General features: G+C 37.4%; 1 protein-coding gene across 1 annotated transcript in view; it reads left to right on the forward strand.

The window, feature by feature from the left end:
- THSD4 (thrombospondin type 1 domain containing 4) overlaps positions 1–23,359 on the forward strand; it is a gene marked incomplete at its 5' end in the record, with an annotated part of 307,113 nt that overhangs the window by 254,087 nt on the left and 29,667 nt on the right. Inside the window, one exon of the mRNA XM_082321424.1 lies at positions 21,450–21,625. Coding sequence (XP_082177550.1) covers positions 21,450–21,625 — 176 coding nt within the window. The remainder of the gene's footprint in view (positions 1–21,449; positions 21,626–23,359) is intronic.

Genomic DNA, 23,359 nt, shown 5'->3' on the forward strand with positions numbered 1-23,359 from the left:
CCGCACTCCAAACTGAGAGAGATGATAGAAGTCTGCGTCCCAGAGTGATTAACATTTAGCTCAGTCTCGATGAGGCACCTAGCATCTGTCTTTTCTGGAATGTAATAGCTGAAAAAAGGTGTTACAAAGCCTTACAGCTTTTCTCTTCGTGATGCATTTAGAAGTGGGAAGAAACTGTGTTTACATCATGTATTTGAGAAAAGTATTGAACAACTCCTTTGACAGAAAACTCCATTAGCTGATCAGCTGGGCAGCAGTAGTGAGCTTCAGAGAATTTCACTGTTCAGAGAACGGTGTTTGCTGCTTTTTGTCTGTGTGTGTTACGCCAATGAGACTTCATGTGTGTTGCTCAGCCAGTACATTATTTATATTGCAGTGGTTTGCAGCGTTATTCCATGTCTTTTTTTACCTTGGCTTTTTTTGGTTGTGGGTTTTTGTTTTGAGGTTTTTTTTTGTTTCATTGGTTTTTTTGTTTGGTTGGTTTTTGGGTTATGGTTTGGGGTTTATTTCATAGGATCATAGAATGTCCTGAGTTGGAAGGGACCCACAAGGATCATCGAGTCCATCTCCTGTCCCTGCATAGGACAACCCCAAAATTCACACCATATGTCTGAGGGCGTTGTCCAAATGCTTCTTGAATGTTGTCAGGCTTGGCGCTGTGACTACCTCCCCGGGGAGGTTGTTCCAGTGCTCCACCACCCTTTGGGTGCAGAACCTTTTCCTAATGTCCTACCTAAACCTCCCCTGGCATATCTTCCTGTCATTCCCTCGGGTCCTATCATTGGTCATCAGGGAGAAGAGATCAGCGCCTGCCCCTCCTCCTTCACTTGTGAGGAAGCTGTAGACCATGATGAGGTCTCCCCTCAGTCTCTTCTTCTCTAGGCTGAACAGACCAAGTGACTTCAGCCGCTCCTCGTACGGCTTCCCCTCTAAACCCTTCACCATCTTCATGGCTCTCCTCTGGACACTCTCCAGTAGCTTTGTATCCTTTTTTTACTGTGGCGTCCAAAACTGCACCCAGTACTCAAGATGAGGCCGCACCAGTGCAGAGTAGAGCGGGACAATCACCTCCCTCGCCCGGCTAGCAATGCAGTGCTGCTTTTTGAGCAGAAGAGACCGTCAATGCAGATGTATGCAATGATTTTATTGGCTTGAGTGGAAGAGACATTCTTGTTGGATCAGCTGCTTATGGTTTCTTTGCATGAGGTGTGCAGGGTTTGTGTTTTAGTTTAGGGTTTTTTTTTTTTTTTTGCAATTAGTATAGAAACAAAAAATGAGTAAATAGAAAAGAAAAAAAAGGGCTGGAGAAAGTAAAGGAAAGAAGATGCTAATTGAAAGGCAGTATAATGGGAAATGCATTCTTTAAAATGCTAGGGAGAATTTTAACCTGGATTTACATATCTACTAAAAGTCATCAAAGAAGTATCTGTGGATTGCTGTTTACTTGGATTGGTAATAATAATCTCTGATAAAGACTTTTTTGGTTCAGTTAATTTGTTTAAATTTATTTTGTGCATTTTTTTAAATGTAGGTGACTCAATAGCTTTATTGAATGACTTACTCAAATTCAATTGCTTTATGTTATATAATAACCATACAAACTCTGCAAACTTTGGCAGTTACCACCAGTCCTGCTGTGCAGTGTATAAAGCAGCTGCATACCACAAGCCTAGACTCTAAAGGATCCTAAAGCCTCTCCTAAGTTGATATAGTTGACCCTCTTTGGCTCTCTTCTCTCCAAAAAAAAAAAATTCTTAGCTTTTTGGTCAGTAGTTAGACTATTTCTGTATTTCATTGGTCAGGAATAAGAGCTAAATTGGAAGATGCATTGTATGCTTCCACTTTAAACAGTCGAAATTAAACAAAGTCAACAAGCTTTCAGTGGTGCTTTATCATTAATATTAGTAGTGTAATAGCAGGGTAGCTATTGAACTATGCTGACATGGTTAACTATTGGAATCAACACTATGAAGCATAAAAAGGCTGCAGGTGGAATGGATGTGTTGGGTGAAATGTTTTCCTGCTTGAAGATGAGGAGTGCTTTGCCAGTGACCTCCATGCTACAAGGAGGTCACCTGACAAACTTAATTTTCAGGATTCTGTAGGCAGAGGTCAGCCTGAATGAAGAAGGGGACTGAGCAGAAGGAGATCTTGGATCCTTGATTCTGGGTCACTTAGGCTATAAACGATACTGGAGGGGGGGAGAAGGAAAGGGGATTGTTCAGCAGAAATTACAGTGCAGTACAGCAGAGTTTCTCCCAGGCCATGTCCTTTCCCACTTTAAAGCAAACAACCAGCATACTTTCACCCTCTTGTTACATTGCAGAAGAGAGTGGAGTCGGGCTTTGCACTGGCAGTGCTCCCTGATAGAGCATGAACATTCACCAAGACAGTGCCAGGCACTTTGATCTCCTTTTGTTCCCAGCAGGACTCTAGACTCTGAGCCAATGTGTTGAGTGGCACTCGATCCCAAGATGGCACTTGAAGTCAAATTTGTTTGCAGAATTATACTACAAGGCGTTTATGGATCACAGTATATGCAGATAAACAGCTTACCCACCAAAGAAGTGGTAGCTAGCTCTGTTAGTGTACTAGGGTATGGGAGGGGATCTCTAAGGTACTCGCTCAGTGGAATACGATGTGCATAGAAATATCAGTGCTTTGATTTATGACTTGGCAGTGACCTGTGAATGTAACCACTTCAAATTATGGCAATCATTATGGTCTAGCCCACTGGATTAAGAACTGGATTAAGAAGGTTGATTTCTCTATATTTACCCTCTCCCTGATAAAACTCCTATTTTTGACTTGAATCAGATTGAAATAGGTCATATAAAATTAAAGATTTTTGTGCTCTGGTAAGAATCTGTGCTATCATTCAGTAGCATGAAGTATTTTTCTAGACATGTTTAACCCGTTGCCATTGCAGTGATTATTTAGTTTGTGTTTATAACAGAAAGCCAGTTTAAATGTCCTTTGGGAGGGTAGATCTTTAACAAGCTCTTTACTCATAGACAGTGTTCGTAAAAAGACACACTTATTTATCTCAAATACGGAAAAAAATGTTCCCAGCTGAGTATGAAACTAAGTGTACTAGATGTATTTTTTTGCAACCAAAGCATAGCCGGCAGGTCGAGGGAGGTGATTCAGCCCCTCTACTCTGCTCTGGTGAGACCCCACCTGGAGTACTGCGTCCAGCTCTGGGGTGCTCAGTACAAGAAGGACACGGACCTGTTGGAGAAGGGTCCAGAGGAGGGCCACAAAAATGATCAGAGGGATGGAGCACCTCTGCTATGAGGAAAGGCTGAAAGAGCTGGGGTTGTTCAGCCTGGAGAAGAGAAGGCTGCGGGGAGACCTTATTGCAGCCTTTCAATCCTTAAAGGGGGCTTATAAGAAAGATGAGCATAGACTTTTTAGCAGGGCCAGTAGCGGTAAGACAAGGGGTAATGGTTTTAAACTAAAAGAGGGTAGATTCAGACTAGATATAAGGAAGAGATTTTTTAAAATGAGGGTGGTGAAACACTGGAACGTGTTGCCCAGAGAGGTGGTAGATGCCCCATCCTTGGAAACGTTGGATGGGGCTCTGAGCAACCTGATCTGGTTGAAGATGTCCCTGCCCGTTGCAGGGTGGGTGGACTAGATGGCCTTTAAAGGTCCCTTCCATCCCAAAGCATTCTATGATTCTACTTCTACAAAAAACTGAACTCACTGTTAATCTAAACAGTGTGAAAAATGCTGTCTGAAATGCAGAAAAAATAGATTATGGATTATATGAACTTTTGTTTAAATGAAAATTAGGGCTATAGATAATGACTTTTTATAGTTCTGAAAAAGTGACACTGGAGAAATTCCATTAAAGGGAGAAGATAGAGCTTATCAAACTTTAATATGAATTAATCAAAAACATAAAGACAAGGATTTTTCTTTTCTAAGGTGGAATTGTAAAGGAGAAATAAGAAATTTGCTTCTGAAATGTTGACTATTTAATATTCAGCCTGATAAATTCATTGTGGTCATATTTCATGGTTTAGGAGCATAAACTTGGCCTGTTGTTGCTACTGAGATTCCCCTAGCTCCTCTGGAAAATCTGGGCCTGTATTAGTCTGTGTATGTAACAGTCTCTGCTCACTGTATTGATGAGGAGACGTATGGGACTGGAAGCAGAAGGTCGAGAAGATCAAACTTGTGAAATACTAACAACTGTCTGCAGAGCAGTTTGCCAGAGATCTACTTGCACAGTGTAGGTGGGAGAAAATAAATAACTTCTTGGTAAAAGAAGGAAAAAACCAACTTTCTTCTAATTTATATATTCTTTCCCACATATGGTTGGAAAAACTTTAAATTCCTGATGGCAAAATAATTATATAGTTTGTACTAGTGATACTTAACTCACTTTCTTCTACTGTCTGTTCAGAACTGGACTCCACTGCTTTATCTATGCTGCAGACAAAATACTGCCATTAACTAGCCAGACTTATTTAGTGACCTGGGATAGACTCACAACTTGCAAATCCATATTTTTTTTCCGTATTTCCATGAAAAAGTTTGATCAGAGAAAATTATTGTTTCATTAGCTTAATAGGTAGCTTGAGAATAAAGAACAGTGATAGAATGAGAAGTGATACACTGTATTACAAGCAATAGACTTGTATTTGGGATAATCCTGTACATCTTTTTGTGAAATAATTCAGTCATATTCTTTGTTGTTCTTGGACCTATAAAAATCATCAATAAAATAAGATTATTTCCATTTTTGTCATGTCTATAGGTTTCTGGGCTTACCTCCAGGTATCAGTTGTGTGTTTCACATGGTTTGATAGCTTTGTCAAATAAATATCAAATCCGTTCAGTCCCAAAGCATCTTTTTTATGTTTAAATGTGCAGACTGACATAAACAATAACATGTGTGAGACTGCCCTGAGTCCTTATAGCCAGAAAATAATGTATGAGAAAGTGGATACCAATGCTGAATTGACTTGCTGTACTTCCAGCTTTCCTCTGACCACCCAGCTTTGATGTGCCAGGGACTCATCTTCTGGCAAAGTGTTCTCAGGTAAATGGAGACAGCCTTTCACTAGTCTGTATCTTGTTTTAATTTGCTAAGAGCCAAATACTTGTGAGGATCTGTAATAAATTAATGTTGTTCTAAGCTGAAGACCAAGGTTTACTACACTGTTGTCAGCTTCTATTGGAAGAGAGAATAAGTGAAGAATTGAATGTTTTTTCAGGACTGAACATGGACAGTGCAAGTAAGTCTGTGGTTTAGTTTGTGGCCTGTATCCTTACTGTAATGGCCACTGAACTAATCAAAGCTCCTGTATCCTTACCATAATGGCCACTAAATTAATCAAAGCCAATCTTCTCCCAGCCTTAATAACCTCTGATCTCTCTTTGGTCTAGTAACTTCAGTCTCCGTGCCAGTGCCCTGTTCAGATCTACCTTGTGTAGAACCTTGTGCCCTCGTTCTAAACTCTGCATACGCTGCTAGGCCAACTGGCTGGCCTACCGTTACAGATAGCTGTGGTCTCATGCTGTAACCTGCTTTTCAGTAGGGGAAAAACTATTTTAGATGTCTTCTCTATCCTGTTGTCAGCATTTGTTCAAATGCTTCTGTATTTAAGACTTCAGCACCTTTGCCAGACTTGCCTGAAATCAGACACGAGGTTCAAAAGCCCTCCAGAGAGTGAGAATGACAGACACAGAGCCAGAGGAATTCATGTCTAAGCTAGGGGACCCAACAGTGCTTTGCAGCTCACAGATCTGTGTGTTTTGAGTTACAGTATTCAACTTTACAACACAGAGCATCCAAAATTCTTGAGACATTCCCCTTGAAATGTGAAACAGCTTAGGAATATTCATTAGCTCCAGTTTTTTATTGCAAGGAATTAAAGCTATTTAGCAAACAAAAGAAGCAGTTATAATTCTTTCTACTTCAGCTTTTGATTCTCATGAGATACAGTGCTGTTTTTCTGCAGAGGTATCACAATCTGCTGTTTTAACTTAGCTGTCTTACAACTATTCCAGTTCTTGGCAATTGTCAGGAGTGCAAGGAGGTACAAAACATTTTTTGTTATGCCAGCTGGAGATAAGAGTGGGGTATTTGCACATATGCATTTGACTAATCTGGCCCTTCTGACTGAAGTAGTGTCTAGATTAGAAGATAATTCAATTGCATTTATCCACCCATAGGACTTACGCCAAACGTGTGCTGAGTTTCTGTGCTGGGCTAACTAATGTGCAGCTGAGCTGTGCCAGAAAGCTCAGCTATCACGTTCGGAGCCATTAGCAGCCAGTCCCATCAGCTCCTGAAATATAAGAACCAGATTCTCACTGAAATTATGTAACCAAGCCAAATACTATAATCTGCAGGTTCAGAGGGAGTTGCATAAAATATCACATGCTACGTTGGAAATGTGTCTCTCCTGGAGACTACTAGTCCTGAATGTTGTTTGTTATTTCTAAATACTTGGTTTACAGCTATTGCCAGTGAAGGGTATTTCCCAGGGTTACTGAGGTATGGTAGGAAATAAGTTGCTAAAAATTCAAGCCGTGCTTTTTCATTGGGATAAGGCTGAATTTTTTGTTAAGCCTTGTAAGAGCTGAAGTTCTGAGACTGCCACTTAGAAACTTTAACCTTTAACCCTGCCTTCTTTAAAGAAAGAAATTAAGGATGTATAAGTAAGAATGTGAAAAGACTTCTTGAAGTTCTGTGTAGGAAAACCCCCACAATTATGAGTTACACGTGTGTTATTCTGCAGATCAATTCCTATGTCCTTCTGAACCACAAGAGTTCCCTGGAGGTGCTGTATTTCCTAAAACAGAATAGTAGATGTGCAACTGCATATACATTTAACATAGTTTCTCTACAGATACAAGACATGCATGATTCTTACTCCATTCCTCTGGGGTTTAGTGCTGTCCTTTATCTTCTTCCCATTTCATTTGACTCAGTCTACTTTTGTGCCAGCCCTTTTGTCCTTCCTCTTCAGTATTTTCAGGACAAACCTGAACAATGGTAAAATTATATACCATTGAAAATAGCAGAATATTTACACTGACTTTAATGGAATTGGGAATTTGGTCATATCCTCCTACCCTTTCAACTTGAGGGAAATTTCTGTGCAAGTTAAAAGAGAATGAGCTTTTTATAGATCATTTTAATAGTACTTAATAAAATGTATTTGAGGTATATAATTATAGAGAATGGCTAGGTAAAAAGAAATGGAAAGCTCATCGTTCTTTATCATATGCTCTCATTGTGAAGACTGTGTAAGTCCTTTTAGTTTAGCTCATTTACAGAATAATAGGAAACCTACTCATTTTCAATTAATGTTGGAATGATTCTTAACCTTCAGCAAATACTGTGCTCGCCTTTTGATAACTTGTGTCTTATTTCCCCTCCAGTACAGAGGACTGTAGTATACTACTCATAAAATACAATGACTGTGTTTAGGAGTGATGTCATTTCTTGCGGGATTTTTTTGCTTGTTGCAGTCTATACACTTTGATACAAACTGCGAGTCGAAACACCCTTGGTGCAGAATTGGATTGTTGTATCTTTAATTGTGGTAGTGGTTATTGAAATCCTGACACATTTGCATATATAGTTAACAGCATACCATTAATGCCTCCGCACTTTCCTTACTTTAATAAAGCCCATCATGCTAAAGAGGACTAAGCAGGTTTACTTTTGTGCTGGAGTCCTCGTAAACATAACACTAGCATAGAGATGAACCTCATCTCTGTTGTTTCTTCTTGTTCTTTCATTTTCTTTCTCTGTAAATATTAGTATGTCCTACAATAAATGCTTTTAGAAACTAATTGTATGCTCCAGGTAAGCTATTTAGAGTCATATGTCAACTTTGCAGAGTATTGCCTCTGCATAACTTACTCCCTATGGAAAGCATGGGAATCATGTAAGTGTTATTAATTCTGTACTTATGAATAATAATATGAAAAGTCATCAATCACTTAAAAGCACCTGTTTGAAAAATGGGAAAAGGCTTTTTATTAGAGCAATTTTAAAGAGGCGAAGCAATAATAGAAAAAAAAACTGAAAATGAAACCCAAGATGTAATTCATAAGGAGTGCTTATGCCTTGCAGTGGAAGAATTGCCAAAATGCTGAAATTCTGCTTTAATTAACCTTTTTACTTGCATCATCTAATCTGCTTCAGGAACTCCCTGTTTCAAAAGTTCCAGCCCATATACGGACATATATTTACAGTCTTACTCTAGCAGCTGGATTAAAATAAATCCTCTGATTGATTAACACTGCTATTCATATCTGTTTTTAAAAGGTCCCTGGTTAGATTTTCAGTGTTGCACTCTGTTCCCCAGTGGGATTGAGTATGATGTGTGGGAGAGCTGTAGCGACACTGAAGCACAATAAATGCCATATAATCACGTATTTTGCAAATGTCATGTCAGATATCACTGTATGCAATTCTGTAGTAACTTGCATGTGCCAGAGTATCAAAAGTTGAAGTGTGAGAATACTGTAGTCAGAGAGTGTGTTTGTTTCATTTTGCTCCTCATCTCATCAAAAAGACATAACAAAAGAGGAAGGGCAGACTAGCTAATGTGTTTTTGTTTCAGTTGGCTATTATTAATACCTATCAGGGAAGACTGTACTCAAAAACATGGGGAAATACTGCATCCTCTTCTGATAAGAGCTAAAGATGTATGCCCTTTTGTGACGTGCAGATTAAATCTGAAATTTGTTTGGAGATTTTATCGAAGCTGTCAAGACTTTGAACCTGCTGTAGTGTCTGGGCCTGAATAGATCGTATGGCTATATGATAAATCAGTTTTCTTTCTCAAAGCCTGTATTATTTATTGCAGCAGTAGTTAATTGTCTGTTCTGCTTTGCTGCCCCAGCATTTTCCTTGTGCTGATGCATCAACATGGGTTTTGAAGTCAGAAGTGAAAGAAGGGACAGGCATAACTGAGTGAAGAGAAGGCTGCATCAGCAGGGGGAAGTTAAGAGAGCAACAGTTTAATGAATGCTCGAAAAGGAAAATGACTGTTTGCTGCAGTGGCAGAAAATGAGCATTTCTCTTCGCAGTGATTAACTGTAGAACCTTTACCTTTAAACAAGTAAATAGTATTTTCTTTTTGCAGGTAGAAAAAAATTGGGAATGTTTTGAAAGCTATAGTGGGATTTGTTGCCTGAGATGATCTGCAAGAACAGGCACATGAGGAGCTCTGAGCAAGATTAAACTTCTTTCTCTGAGAACAATTTCAGAACTATCATGAAATAAAGAAATTATGTTGACAGCAGTACTTTACTGTGAGACCTCACCCATGCTGCTGCTTCAGAGATTTGATAAATTGATACATAGAAAGAAAAAAAAGAAGATTACACAAGTGAACAAAAATTGTCTTGCCATTGTAATTAAAACTTGGGAAATACCTGCCAAAAAGTAGCAAGTTCAACAAAAGGCTGAGGCAGGATGAAAACTATGTATGCATCTGTGTCAAATTCCTCTAGTACTTGGCCACAGCTTTTTCAGGAAAGCAACAGACGTTTGTGACACGATATTTTCAAAATTTTATTTTGACACAAATTTCAAATCCAAGCTACATTTTTCAGAGCCAGACCAAAGGTACTAATGTTCTGACACCAAAGGAAGACATTTCATTTTGTGCCAAAGTAATATTATTTGGATTTGGGGGTTTGTCTGGTTTTGTTTGCTGAGCTTTACCATCTAGTGCAGCTGTAGATAGTGTAGAAGGGGCAGTCAGTTGTTTGGTTTTAGACTGCTTTTAACAGTGGGCTGCAGGGGAGCTTAGAATAGTAGTCAGAAAATCTGAAATGAAAAGTTAGAAGAGAGTATGTCTCCTCCAGGCAACAAACCCTTGGAAAAGTTTACAATAATCTGTCTTCTGTGAATGCAGTGCTGCAATCACTGACACATCTCTGCACATAATTCAGAATTGAAATGTAGATTGATCACAGCATACAGCTGATGAAGCACAGAAAACCTTTGTAATTTAGCTTTATCAATTCATGAGTATTGGACTTGCTTGTAACACAGTGAAACACAAAAGAAAAATGTATCAAAACTAGAGGATATTTCCAGAGAATCTTAAGTATTTTAAAATACTGTCAGATTATTTTGGACCAAAAATGAGGTTAAATGAAACAGATAAGGCAGGAGAAGGATGTGGTCTTAAAGAACTACCTTAACAAACATGTTCTTTATTTTAAGCATGTCCTTGGAAGCAACTGCATTCCCAACATCTCAGCACTTGCATGAAATCCAGAAGAGGAAATTGCCCAGAAACTGAAGTAGAACCGGCAGTGCTGTTTTCATTAAGCCTGCTGGATGCATTGTAGAAAAGTGGCCAAGCAAGATGAATGGCAAAAAGTAAATGAGCTCTGAAGGAATTGGATTCCAGCACACTCATCTAGTGTTAGTAATGAAGATTGTTTTGTGACATCTATATATAACATAGAACTGCGGTACGAAACTGCAGATTCAGAAAAGCCAGCTTATAATCAGTAATAGAGGTTGAAGATAAATTTTCCATCAGCTCAATTGATTTCTCATCCACCTGTTCTAACTTACCATTAAGTAATCTATTTCCATTCTAACACTAAAGATTACATGCCCACCTTTCAAATCGATACAAATTTACTAGACCGTGTTTAAAAAAAAAAAAGAAGATGGCTCTCATAATAATTAGGAAATGCATTCAGAAGATGTCTGTTCCCTCACAACTAGACAACAGTAAATTAGACCTAAGACAGCAGAGCAGGAATCTCTTGTACTGGCTTTTTTTCAGTGTGTCACTGTGGAAGGATAAAACCTGCTGAAGTAGAACCTCGGGACAAATTTGGCAAAATTAGTTTAATGCAATTCACTGTTTCAAATTTATTTGAAAGCAGGATTTCAAATTTATTTGAAGCAGGATTTCTTTCACATGGTCTGATAGGTCCCCAAGTAGAATACCAGAAAAATTCCTTAGGCAGGATTATGCTGAAGAACATAATATTGATCTGAAGTCTACTGTTAATATTTTAGATAAGAAAGAAAACTGTGCAAGTCTTTCCTTGGAAATAATAGTATACTTGAATTATAATTTCTTGTAATAGTATTGCAAATGTAGTATTTTTATCACCATTTTTCCTCTGTACTATGAAAATATTTAAGCAATTGCTTGAATGCTATTGTTAGCAATAACACTATGTGTCGTAGGTAACTGGCAATGTTATGAATACTACTCAGTTCATGGATGACATGCAACAATAACTTTGGGAAATAAGCATGTGCCCAAGCTATTCAAAGATGTAAGGAAAGATGTTTGCTGGATTTCTAAAAAGTAGATTTTTAAGTTCCTAGTAGGTGAAAAAATGATTAAGATTTGTAAGGATGGGGTCTATATTACCCTATTTTGGGTAACTGTATAGAAAGATAGAACAAACATTCCAGATGCTTCCCAGATCCAAATATGACTAAGTATCTCAAATTTGGATACTTGTGCAGAAGATTCTGGTTTCTAGGCTTTGAAAAAGGACTGGAAATACCACAGGATCCAGCTTACTCTTGGTTTCAGTCAGGATCTAAAAAAACATGTGAAAAGTCATGTTATGCTTTTGTATTATGTTTGCTTCTGGTCCTCCCTGGACTGCGGAATAGTGGAGGTATACACAGGGGTTTTTTTGTCCTAAAGTTTGTATTAGAAAGTATTCATCTGCATTAGGATTATGTAAGGTCATATAGTACTTCCCAGTGGGGAGTCCCACTCTCTGATCTGGGTCCTTTCTGACACTGTTTAAGTGACAAGTAATGGCTTTGAACTTCCAAAATGGTTGAAAGTTCAGCAACACTTTGTCTCAGCTATTCACTGTTAGAAGATGCCCCATTTTTGTCATGGAAGATCTGTACCCTTACCCTTTCTTGCTTGCCAGTGAAGAAACCAAATACAGTGCAGGAGATTAAGATGTCCCACCTGCAGAAATACTGTCTTCAGACTGAGTGTATACAATCTGCTACTAATTTAGGGCCCAGTCAGTGAACTGCTGACCATTTTCTAATATCCTCAGTTGGCTCTAGAATAAGGGTTTTGTAGGATCAGACTGTTAAAGATCATTTGATTCTTGCTGATTACAAGATTCTTAGCCCTACTAATATTTCTTGAATTAAGCTCAGAGTCCTGTGGGAGCTTTGCCATGGCTTCAATAGGAGTTTGAATTCAAAAGGTCAGAGGCAAATAATGCATAATTCAGTTCACAAGAAGTGTGCCAAACTTCTCCTAAATATTCTCTAACTAAGGTGTCTTCTAATAATAGCAAGTATCTATGCTTTTGGAAAGGAGTTATTTCAGAGAATCCATTTGAACTAATGCATATTTTATTATTTTAAAACTGTAGTTGAGTGTCTAGGCATTTGGCTTTTTTTCTCTTTACGCATCAGAGATACTTTGAGTAGCCTAGTAGCTGTATAATATGACTTACAGTATTTCTAGACTGTGGTCAATGGGCTCTTTCTTCATTGACTTGAAATGTGTTGTGTATTCCGTACTGCAAGGCTGACAGGCAGGTAGGCAAGCTATGTTTTGTAAAACTGAATTTATTTTTTTTTTTTAAAGTATCTGAAGTTGTCTTCAAGTACTTTTGGAGAGAGAGTTTTACAATCTATACACATTCAGAAGTAGCCAGTGCTTTTAGGAGTTAACTTGTGGTATACAGCTGGTCAACAGGCTGTAAGCATGTGCTGTTCAGAGTTAATGGCCAGCTTGATGCAGTCCATGGGTTGGACTTTTCCAACAACACCCCCCCTTCCAAGTCTCTCTTACTGTTACGTTCCCCACTGCCAAGTTATGCATGGTTTTCACCATGAAACTGAGTCACTTATCTCACAAGAGATTTCACCAAAGGGTATCTTTATGGTTTTGTGTTACAAGATGCACCATTCTGCACTGATTTTTATAATCCAGTGTGTGAATATTTTAGATTTGTCTCTGAAAGCTCCACAGAATGTATTTTCATACAGGAAAAATAAATAGCAGAAGTTGTGTGTTTCTTTCACTTCTTTCATCATAGTACTTATTCAGAAGTAGTGTTATTTACTGCAGCTTTTTCTGGGCACTTTCTTTAAAGATGCTGGGAAAGTGTTATTTCTAAAGAAAACTAGTTTAGCCAAAACATTCTTACACTTTAATTCAACTTAAACAGCAATAGAATTTATTTTTAAAAATGCTTATTAAAGTAAAACGCCAAAAATGTGCTCCAAATGTGATGTGTTGAGTAAAAATTGTGCTGAGGTGTAAAAATAAGATGGTTGCTACACTTTGCCCTTAAGATGCTTTGGTTTAATTGGCAGCTGCAAAACAGATGTGGCTTGAGAGCCGCATCCATCTCACCTACTCGCCTTTTCTAGGTGCCTCTGTTGAGGAAATTTATCGAATAATTTTTTACCATGTTTTATCAATCTTTGTCTTGCATCTTGAGTGCATCTGCACCTTGTCAGTTAAATTAAATTACCATTAAATTACCAGCGAGATATTTGCAATTAACTTCAACAACACAAGCCTTCACTTTGTTTCCCACTGACCACAGTTGCAACCATGCAGTCCTCTTCCCAGCAGAGAGGAACTACTCTCTGCTTCTCTGTTTGGGTCAGAACCAAATGAGAGACACTTAATAATTTTAATACATGGGAAATAACTTTGATTCTGTCTGTCTAAAGACTTTATGTGGTTTGTAAAGCAATTAAGTAGGACTTAGGACACTGTTCTCCCAGACAAAAAGGCCTTAGGACAGAAAATAAATATACTGTGTTACTCAATATTAGTGCTGTTTGCCAGGTTTGAGAGGTTTCATTTCATTATTGGTACTGTGCCTATGCAATTTGGGGTGAAAATGTGTTGCAGATAGTGAGGAACTAGGCCCACACATAAAATATTTCTCTTCAGGTATGAAGTGGTTAGAAAAAATAGGAGTCATTCAGTAATAAGTTTACAAAATATATCAAACTGCTTATATGGATCGGGATGTTTCCAGTTTTCTGAAGCACAGGTGGGACTTTGGGCTGGAAATAGTGCACGTATATTCTTTCTGGATCATACAAAGCTTTTAGCATGTATTTTATAAATTTTCAATGCCAGACCGGACATACTTCATATAGTATAAGGTGTGTTTAACATTGGGTAGGCTAAAACTGAATGTGTACAGAAATGACCTATCAAAACCTAACTTTGAGGAACATGGGGATAAATAAATTGAAAACTCTTATTTTACCTTGCACCGTGTTGCTAATTGTTGTAGAAGTTGCTCAGATAGCTGTCCTTCACATAGTTCTATGAAATTGTTGCTTTCCTTACCCATCCACCAAATTCAAATCCAAACTAACGGTTTGTTCCAAAATTTCACTGTAAGTTTTATCTGTAAATACTCTGCTGCCCAGAATTGTTTCCCTTGAAAACTGTCTAGCACCTTCATAGTAGATGTTCAAAAACAATTCATTAGATTTTAAGTCATTCACTCATGCCAAACATTCATATATAAAATTCAGGGTTTTTTTCTTTGCATGTGTAAAAATGTCTGTATTAGTATTTAATGCTAAACTATTAATTTTACTTTCAATTAATCATTACATTTATTGCAAGTACTTGAATCTTTTTCTGGCATTTTTTCTGTCAATATCCAGAAGTATTTAAGTAAGCTGAATAAAACAGAGACTCTGTTTTTCTCTTCATATTTTGGAGTATCTTTAAATGATGCTGTCTGATGGGATGTAACAATTCCACATGTGTAATGTTGGCAATACCTGGCACATTAACATGAATACACTGTAAATTACGTATCTTATAGAGGCAGTTGCCATTTGTTCCTACTTAATCGCTCACTTTCTTTTTGTCGTTTTTGTTGTATTATGTTATAATAATAATGAGATAAATTAAGATGTGATATGAACCTTTGCCCTGTAACTCAAGCTGAATGTATTTTTACGTTGAGTTTAGGCGAACTTTAATTTTCACAAGCAAATGTTTGGGGCTTTTCCCAGAATTAAGACTTAGGAAAACGCCACACGAAGAGGCTTTTCTTGCATAATGTGAACTTACTATGAAATGAAAAATTCTGGAAGTCTTGAAATCCTTTTCCGCTGTAGATTTAATGAGTCTTGTTACTAATTTAGCAACTTTAAAATATCTGGAAAACTAATTTTGTTCAAACTTAACTTGGTAGCTGGAAGTATATTAGGATTTTTCATATAGAGTTATTTCTCTAACCTCTACAGTGGATCTGTACATGTAATATTCTTTCACTGATTCACCGCTACTTCACTGTGACTGACTCACAACATTTTCTTTTCATCAAGGCAGTTATTTTCACACATACAATTCATGACAGAGTGAGTTATTTTATTTTTCAGGCTAATAATTATTATATTGCAGGTGCAGCATCTTAAGATGGCCAAATTCCAGCTATTTACTCTGTTTTCAGAGTTGAGAAGGGCTAGAAAGACTTTCTGGTCAGTTTTAACCAAGTGGGACCCCAAGTCATTAAAAATCAGACAATAATTCTGGAAACAGGGAGACTACAGAGGAGCAAAAAATTAATCAGGCAGTTATCTTATGTCTGATAATATGCGTATTCGCTGATGTCATGGGAATGAGAGCACATTTTTGAAAACTGTCTTCAGGAGATATGCATTGGTATCAACTTTTTCCAAGTTCTTCTCCATCTGCTTGAGCATCACTAGGCACTTAATCTAAGGTAGGAGAGTTTTGAGCAGAAGAGCAAATGGTTTTGCTTGAATTGTATCCACACTCTGATTTTTTAAAGGTGGGTTGTTCTTTTTTGGTGGTAATACTGTAAATGAGATGCTGTAGTTCTAATAAGAAATTGCCTGTTTGAAAAAGTTGAGTGAAACTTTTAAAATCTGGAACACCAAAACTTACCTTAGCTGTTAAATTAGCTATAGCTGAGGGGAAAGGAGAAAGAGGAGTGACACATTTATGCCAGAACAACTGGGTTAGTAAATGCTAAGGAGCAGTGCCTTTTTTCCTGTGTAAGATTCTTAATTTGTTGTTACATATTTAAAAGTTTTATAGAAAGTTTTGATACAGGCTGGATGATGTTTTTCACAATAATAATAATAATACTGGGGTCTTTTTACTTGGACCCTAGCTTTGATGTATACTAAGTTCACGTCTTCGTATATTTTTCTCGTTCTGAGTGTTACAAACTTTTTTGTAGGTTTTGGTTTTATCTTTTTTTAAGCGCACCTGAGAGTATGAAGTAGTCACTAACATTCAGGAGCTGGAGCATGTAGTGAGCTAGAATTGAGAAAGTTGGCAAGATTGAAAAACGTAACAAAAGGGAACTATAGTAATAGAATTATCTTTAAAGTAGTGGAGAAATTGATTTTTTAATTTTCTGATTGCAGTGATGTAGTTTAAATTAGGATTACAAAAGCTACTCTTATAAACCATCAAACACAACTTCTAACTGGAAATACTGACCTTGAAAGTGGATGTGAGGTCATTTTTTACAGAACTTCACTCCGTTGCACCACTGCATCGACTACCATTGATTTAAATTCTCTTTTGCTAGTTTTTTTCTGAGTTGTAGGGGAGGCTGTATAGAATTGTTAAACAGGAAGACAGGAGCTGCAAAACATCTTTAAAAGGAGAGCTGTAAGCTGAACTGTAGAAAATTAATTAATACTCTTCAGATACTTGAAATAGAAGACCTATTGAGATTTTGTCATAGAATTGTAGCCCAAGTAGAAGTGTTGATCAGAGTTTGTATCCTGAAATATTCCATCTCTCTAGTGCAAAACATTACTGAAGGCCACTGTAAACAAAGTTTTAGTTAAGAAGCTGATCCCAGGATGGAAGATAGATGAAATCAGCTACAGACTGTATGAGGAATTCCTCATGAGGAATTAACGGTAAAGCTTTTCATAATCTCTCATGCTTTGGCTAAAAATATTAGCATCATAAAAATTCTTCACGGGGCAGAGTTGAGGTGGCAACTGCGGAGTGATCAAAACATAAAAGAGGCACATTTTCCCTTTTTATGGGGAGGCCTCTTTCAGACCTGTCATATGATAGATTTGAAATGAAAGTTTAATGGAGTCTCAGTTTCTCAGACAGCCATCTTTCTACAGCTTCATTATTAACAACAATTTAATCTTAGCCAGCTCTCTTTCTTTCTTCTGAGCTCTTGATAATTCATTTATTTTATTTGCTAGAGCTCTTGATAATTCATTTATTTTATTTGTTTAGCAGCAATATAAGAAAAAATACTCAAATCATAAAGTTAAGGAAGTGTGCCATATTAAAAAACAATGTAAAACCAGTCTCCAATAAATTTTGCAGAAGCGTTTACTCCACAGTTGTTTGAATTAAAATGTAACAAGTGTAAATAGCATGTAAATAGTGTGAATGGATTTCATATTTAACCTGTATGCAATAGTATGTGAGCTGTAATTTTTCCTCCCAGCACTATATGACTAATAATGATGCCATTTTCGTGGCTGATGTATAAAATATTTTTCAACTAATGTTTACAGTATAGAGACTGTTTTGTTAATGTGTCAGAAAATGAGACCTGGGAAGCAAGTGGGTATATGATTGCTCTTGGGAAAATAAACATGTAGCATTAACTAAAATAAAATTTCAAAATGTGTGAATGCGTTTTTACAGGGTCTGATCCAGAACCATTAATGTCATTTAAATTTTTTACTTCAGTTGCAAGCCAAATGTGCCAGGTTCTTGATTATGCCAGCTATTTTAGTGCTCTTCTGGGGATGATATGGACTAACTTTGCTGTCCTTTAGAAGTCCAAAAAGGTGGGAAGTTCTCCACTGCGCCTCGTGCCTTCTGAGTTTATGTGGGTGCAGCTCTGTCTAGCTACTCAAATCCACTGAGTGTTTTGCATAGGGAGAAGTAAAAGTCTGAAACCTCACCCATCAAAGCTCTTTACAGGGACAAGTGGTCCAGGGACAGTCCTATGTATTTCCTTGAGAGTAAAGACTTGTCAACAATATGGGCTGCTTTCTCATAGGTTCAGAACAGGTGGTAACCAATTGCTTTAATCCTTAACCTTCCTACATCTTACATTTTGTCCAGAACGATGAAAAAACACATTTCTTTACAGTGTAGAAAGCAAGGAATGCAATAATATAAAGTCTTTTAAATTAATTTATCTACTTTTATACCCATTCTATTCAGTTACTACCTTATTTTCCTTTTAATGAAAAACAGATTTGATCCTATTAAAATTTTTTATTGCACAAACTGGGACACTAATAATAAAGACTAATTTATATTTTAAATTTGCAAATTGCACACGTGTTCTCATGTCATTTGTTACCCCACTTCGAAAAAGTATGACTGTAGTCATACAGAAAAGTGACTGTATCAGTTTAGTGCAGGGTTAATTAATAAAGCCCATACAACTGCAATTCAAATCTATTAGTAGTTAGATAATATATTAGTATTGCATACCTCTATTTTTGCATGTATTATAAGGCAAACTAATGCAAGCTGACTTGAAATCACAAACATAACTGAAAATTCTAGTTGGTTGAAGACTGATAAAGTCACCCCCTTTGTCTAATGAACCATTGCTTTTTCATTAATGAATAACAATGGTAAGGACTTACAAGAGACATCAGTACATCATGTTATCTAAGCACTATTTACAGAATTTATCAAAAACCACAATGAAGTCATCTTCTATAAACAATTTCATCAATATTAAGCAAATTGAAAATAGTTGATTAGTCAGCAGCAACCACTCCCGTAAGGGAAAAAGACTTTGAATCTTGCAACTTAGCAAGGCAAGGACACTAACAGTGTCACTATCCCTTTGCCCAGTATGTTCTGTTCTGAGTTCTTAGGTCTTAGCCTAATATACATAGGATATTATGAAGTTCAAACCTCCAATATTAGGATGTTCCTTTGCAGCTATTTACTTCTATTAATTAAAAAAAAAATATCTCTACAAGTCCAGTCAGTCCCTTATATTAAAGTGTTCCCCTCAACAGCTTCTTGTTGGATTGAAGCTGATAGGCCTATAGACACACATCATGTGAAAAGTATTCTTTTTGAATTTAAAAGCTTTTTTTTTCATTACTTTCCTTTTTTTTCTTTTTTAATTGGAATAATTGATTTTTAATCCATATGTCTATATTTGTCTGCATCTTTATCTGTAACTATGGAATTTTCTCAATACAGAAGGTTTGCTTTCAACGAGGGGGTACTGAAAGAAGAGTAATGAAGTGATTGACACGGTTTCTGAAATGTGGCAATAGTATTGCACTTAAAATCATTAATTTATGTAAAAGAACAATGATATTTGCAGTGTGGTTCTCTATTGCTGTCTTTTCTTATCTTAACATAATGCGCCTTTACATTGACTTTTCGTAACCATTTCTCACCACACAGTCACACTGATGTTCTTCACTGAGAGGCCTGCAGCAAAAGCAGAAATACTGCTTCTATTAACTAACTCACTTAATTCAGATGTCTGGAATATGTAAGAACAATTTAAGTTTCTTCTTTAATGTGTATTACTTTGGAATTAACAACATTAATATAATTTCCCATCATTTAGGCCATGTATGTAGGCTTTTTAAGTTTTTCCCAGCAGCATAAATAGTTGTGTATAATGCTGAGAGCATATTAACTGAACATTGCAGTTGTGACAGAAGAAGAAACAGTCTCTGGAATAACTGGGTCCTCAGCCCTACATTTTTATGAGTTCAAAGCTCGTAGCTTTAATTTGCATTGAAAAGTAAATTGCCAAGCAATATAGAATGTGCTGGTTTTGGCTGGGATAGAGTTCATTTTCTTCACAGTAGCTCGCATGGGGCTGGTTTGGATTTGTGCTGGAAACAGTGTTGATAGCACAGGGATGCTTTAGTTATTGCTGAGCAGTGCTTACACAGGGTCAAGGCCTTTTCTGCTTCTCACCCCACCCCACCCGCGAGTGGGCTGGGGGTGCACAAGAAGCTGGGAGGGGGCACAGCCGGGACAGCTGACCCCAACTGACCAACGGGCTATTCCACACCATATGACGTCATGCTCAGCATATAAAGCTGGGGGAAGAAGAAGGAAGGGGGGGACGTTTGGAGCGATGGTGTTTGTCCTCCCAAGTAACTGTTATGTGTGATGGAGCCCTGCTTTCCTGGAGGTGGCTGAACACCTGCCTGCCGATGGGAAGCAGCGAATGAATTCCTTGCTTTGCTTGCATGCGTGGCTTTTGCTTTAACCTGTTAAACTGCCTTTATCTCAATCCATGAGTTTTCTCACTTTTACTTTTCTGATTCTCTCCCTCATCCCACTGTGGGGGGAGTAAGCAAGCGGCTGTGTGAGGCCTAGTTGCCAGCTGGGTTGAACCATGACCCGCAGCCAAGGATATTAGTAGATTTTGTTGTCTGGTTTAAAGTCTGTATTTAAAAGCAAGTTCTTCTGTAATAAAATTGAAAATCTTTTGAGTAGAGCCTTTAGAGAAAGGGTCCTGTCTTTCCTGTGTACTTAAACAATGTCTTGATGTGGTTTCAGCTTCAAGGTATTACTGTATTTTAAAAAATATAACTGTAATATTGCATAAAATTATGTATGTGTATGTGGCTGGAGTTTCTGACCTTAAGGACTTAATATTATAGTCACATAGACAGATAGAGAAAGTAGGAACAAGAAGGAACAGAGGCACCTGGAAATCGGTGACTTGCCCATGATGACAAAGGGAATGGGCGGCACAACTGGATATTGAATCCATATTTTATCCTTCGCTAGCTAGAATCTGATTTGCAAAGTCACTTTTCCTTACACAAGATATCCTCCTGGCATTTTCAGAGAGCTCGTCATTCCAAACAGTGCTGCAGATCGGGGCTCTGCAGATGCTCTGCAGATGTTCTGGCAAAAAAAAAGTTGTGTTCTGAAAAGGAAATGGAAGGAGTAACTAAATGGCTTCATGAAGAATAACTGGAATATTTGGCAACCCAGGATACTCATGTGTCCCTAAATTGTTTGCTGCTTCTGCATTGTATAATGTACTGATTTTCTGTATCTGCCTCTGTGTTTTGTTCTGTCTAAATCACAAAACAGTCAATTCAATGGGAAGGAAGTGGAGGAAAACCACTTCCTCGGCATCCATGTGTGTTCAGTGCATGCTGCTGGCTGGCTGAGAGTCACATGGCAACCTGTGAGAAACTGTTGAAAAAGGTTTCCAAGCTATCTTTGTTCTTTCTTTTCTTGCAACATAAACATACCAAGTGTTTGGACAAAGTTTTCTAGGCTTTTTTTTTTCTTTTGCACAACTACTGATATAACTGTTCTTTTCAACAGCCACACAGCTTTGTCCCCTGTCATCAAAGAACACCTAACAGTGTCATGCACCTTTGGGGATTTGCTTGGACACCAGTATGTGCAGGTGATTTCCTCTGATCAAAGTCCTTGTGTTTCTGTCTCCATCCTCTACAGCATTGCGGAGTCGATCAGGACGGTCCATCATCAATGGAAACTGGGCAATTGATCGACCTGGAAGATATGAAGGTGGTGGGACAATGTTCACTTATAAACGCCCCAATGAAATCTCCAGCACTGCAGGAGAGTCGTTTTTAGCTGACGGTCCAACAAATGAAGTCCTTGATGTCTATGTAAGTTTCTTGTATTTAGATTAATCTTCCTGATGGACAAAAATTGTTCAATTCACTGTTAACATGCAACAGTAAAATTGCATTCAGTGCCAATATTTTATTACTGTTTTGTTCCTTTAATTTTGAAACATTATTTTTGATATTTACTATTGCTTGCTGTTGCTCCCATCGTGCTCCAGATCGTAGGAAATCTAAATAATGATGAAGCCTTTTTCTCTCAGATTTTACTGATCCAGTAAAACCAATTTTACTTGCTCAGTAAAATAGAGATAAAGCATACAAATGTCTGGGGTTGGTTTGGGGATTTTTGTGAACTGGATTTTCTCCAGATACTTTCCTACGCAAGCAAATTTGGCGTACTTTAATTTTACAGTGAACTGAAGGAAATACCTAAATCAGACAAGGCCTCTCACAGAGTGATACCATCTCGGTTTTCTTTAAAAGAAACGGAAGTCCAAAAAACTAGAACGTGGGATTTGCAGCAGAGCAGTTTTAATACAAAACTGTGCTAGGAGACCATAGATAATAACCTTCTGAGAAAGGAAGAGAGAAGACAAATTGTGCCTAAGAGGGGGGAATCGTATTGAAAAAGCTGTTTACTTCAGATAGGACTTCTACTGCATCTTATTGAAATAAAAAATATAACTGTAATTGATTACAAGTTATTCAAAAATAAATGATGTGTTCTGAGATTATACACTTTCACATGGTAAAATCCACTCGTTGAAAAAACTAGATTAACTGGTGATATGGTTGTTTCATCCAGCTATGGCTTTTTTGCCCTTAAGTGCAATATGGGGTGGAAAAATGAGTGTGCTGGGTTGTTTCGTGGAAAAATGAATAGTAACTACCCTGATTACTTAACTCGGAAAAGTTAGAAGTTGGCAAGGTTATTCCCCATCTGCTATATGGTGTCTTAAAGCAATGTAATAATTATGCAAACATTACTTCTTTTCAGGTAATTTCTGATTGATTGCAATGTAAGACTGGCAAAAGCCTGGAAGATTAAATGGTTTGGCTCCTAGATTCTGCAATGCAGACTGCATGTTTTTTAAAATATACATATCATTGTGTAGTTACAGAATGCTATGAGCTGAGGTTTGGTCTTCAGTTTCTATTGTCAGCTGATTGATGCCTAATACGTAATGACCCAGAGAGAAAAGGATCAGGAAATGGATTAAACAGATTTTTTCCAAAATAATACCATAAAAAAAAAAAAACCCTTAAGCTTAAATTTATCATATTTTAACATTTTAGTTTAGGCTTAGTCTCTTCTTTTTTTGCTTTTGCAATGAATATAAGAAAGCTGGCCTGATGGGCATAGCTTTATCAGTTTTGCTCTGTGGCTGCTACTATGGATTGCCACATCTAATTTGACTGTCCTCTTATCTGAGATGTTTCCTTTAGATGTGAGGAATACTATAATTCATTATAAGCTGATAGTTTAGTGTCTTTTTCATTTTAGTGTGGGAAGATAAAAATGGATAGTGCTAGATGAAAGAAAATCAATCATCAGTATGCCACAGCCTCTCTTACGGGTTTGAAATTTGTAGCCGTGCAGATACAGGTGTCTTTTTTTCAGACTTTGTCTTGCAGTTCCTGAATCACATAATTCTCTCTTCATCCATACTCACGATCTTTATGCTCTGTGTAGAAAAATGAAGAGATTTGCAGATGGGAACTTAAAATGGCTTTCTGTTCCTTTTTCCTGAGATCATGCTGTCTTTCTTCCAC

This window comes from Platalea leucorodia (genome assembly GCF_965183815.1).
Source record: "Platalea leucorodia genome assembly, chromosome: 9".
In the NCBI taxonomy this organism is placed as follows: Eukaryota; Metazoa; Chordata; class Aves; order Pelecaniformes; family Threskiornithidae; genus Platalea; species Platalea leucorodia.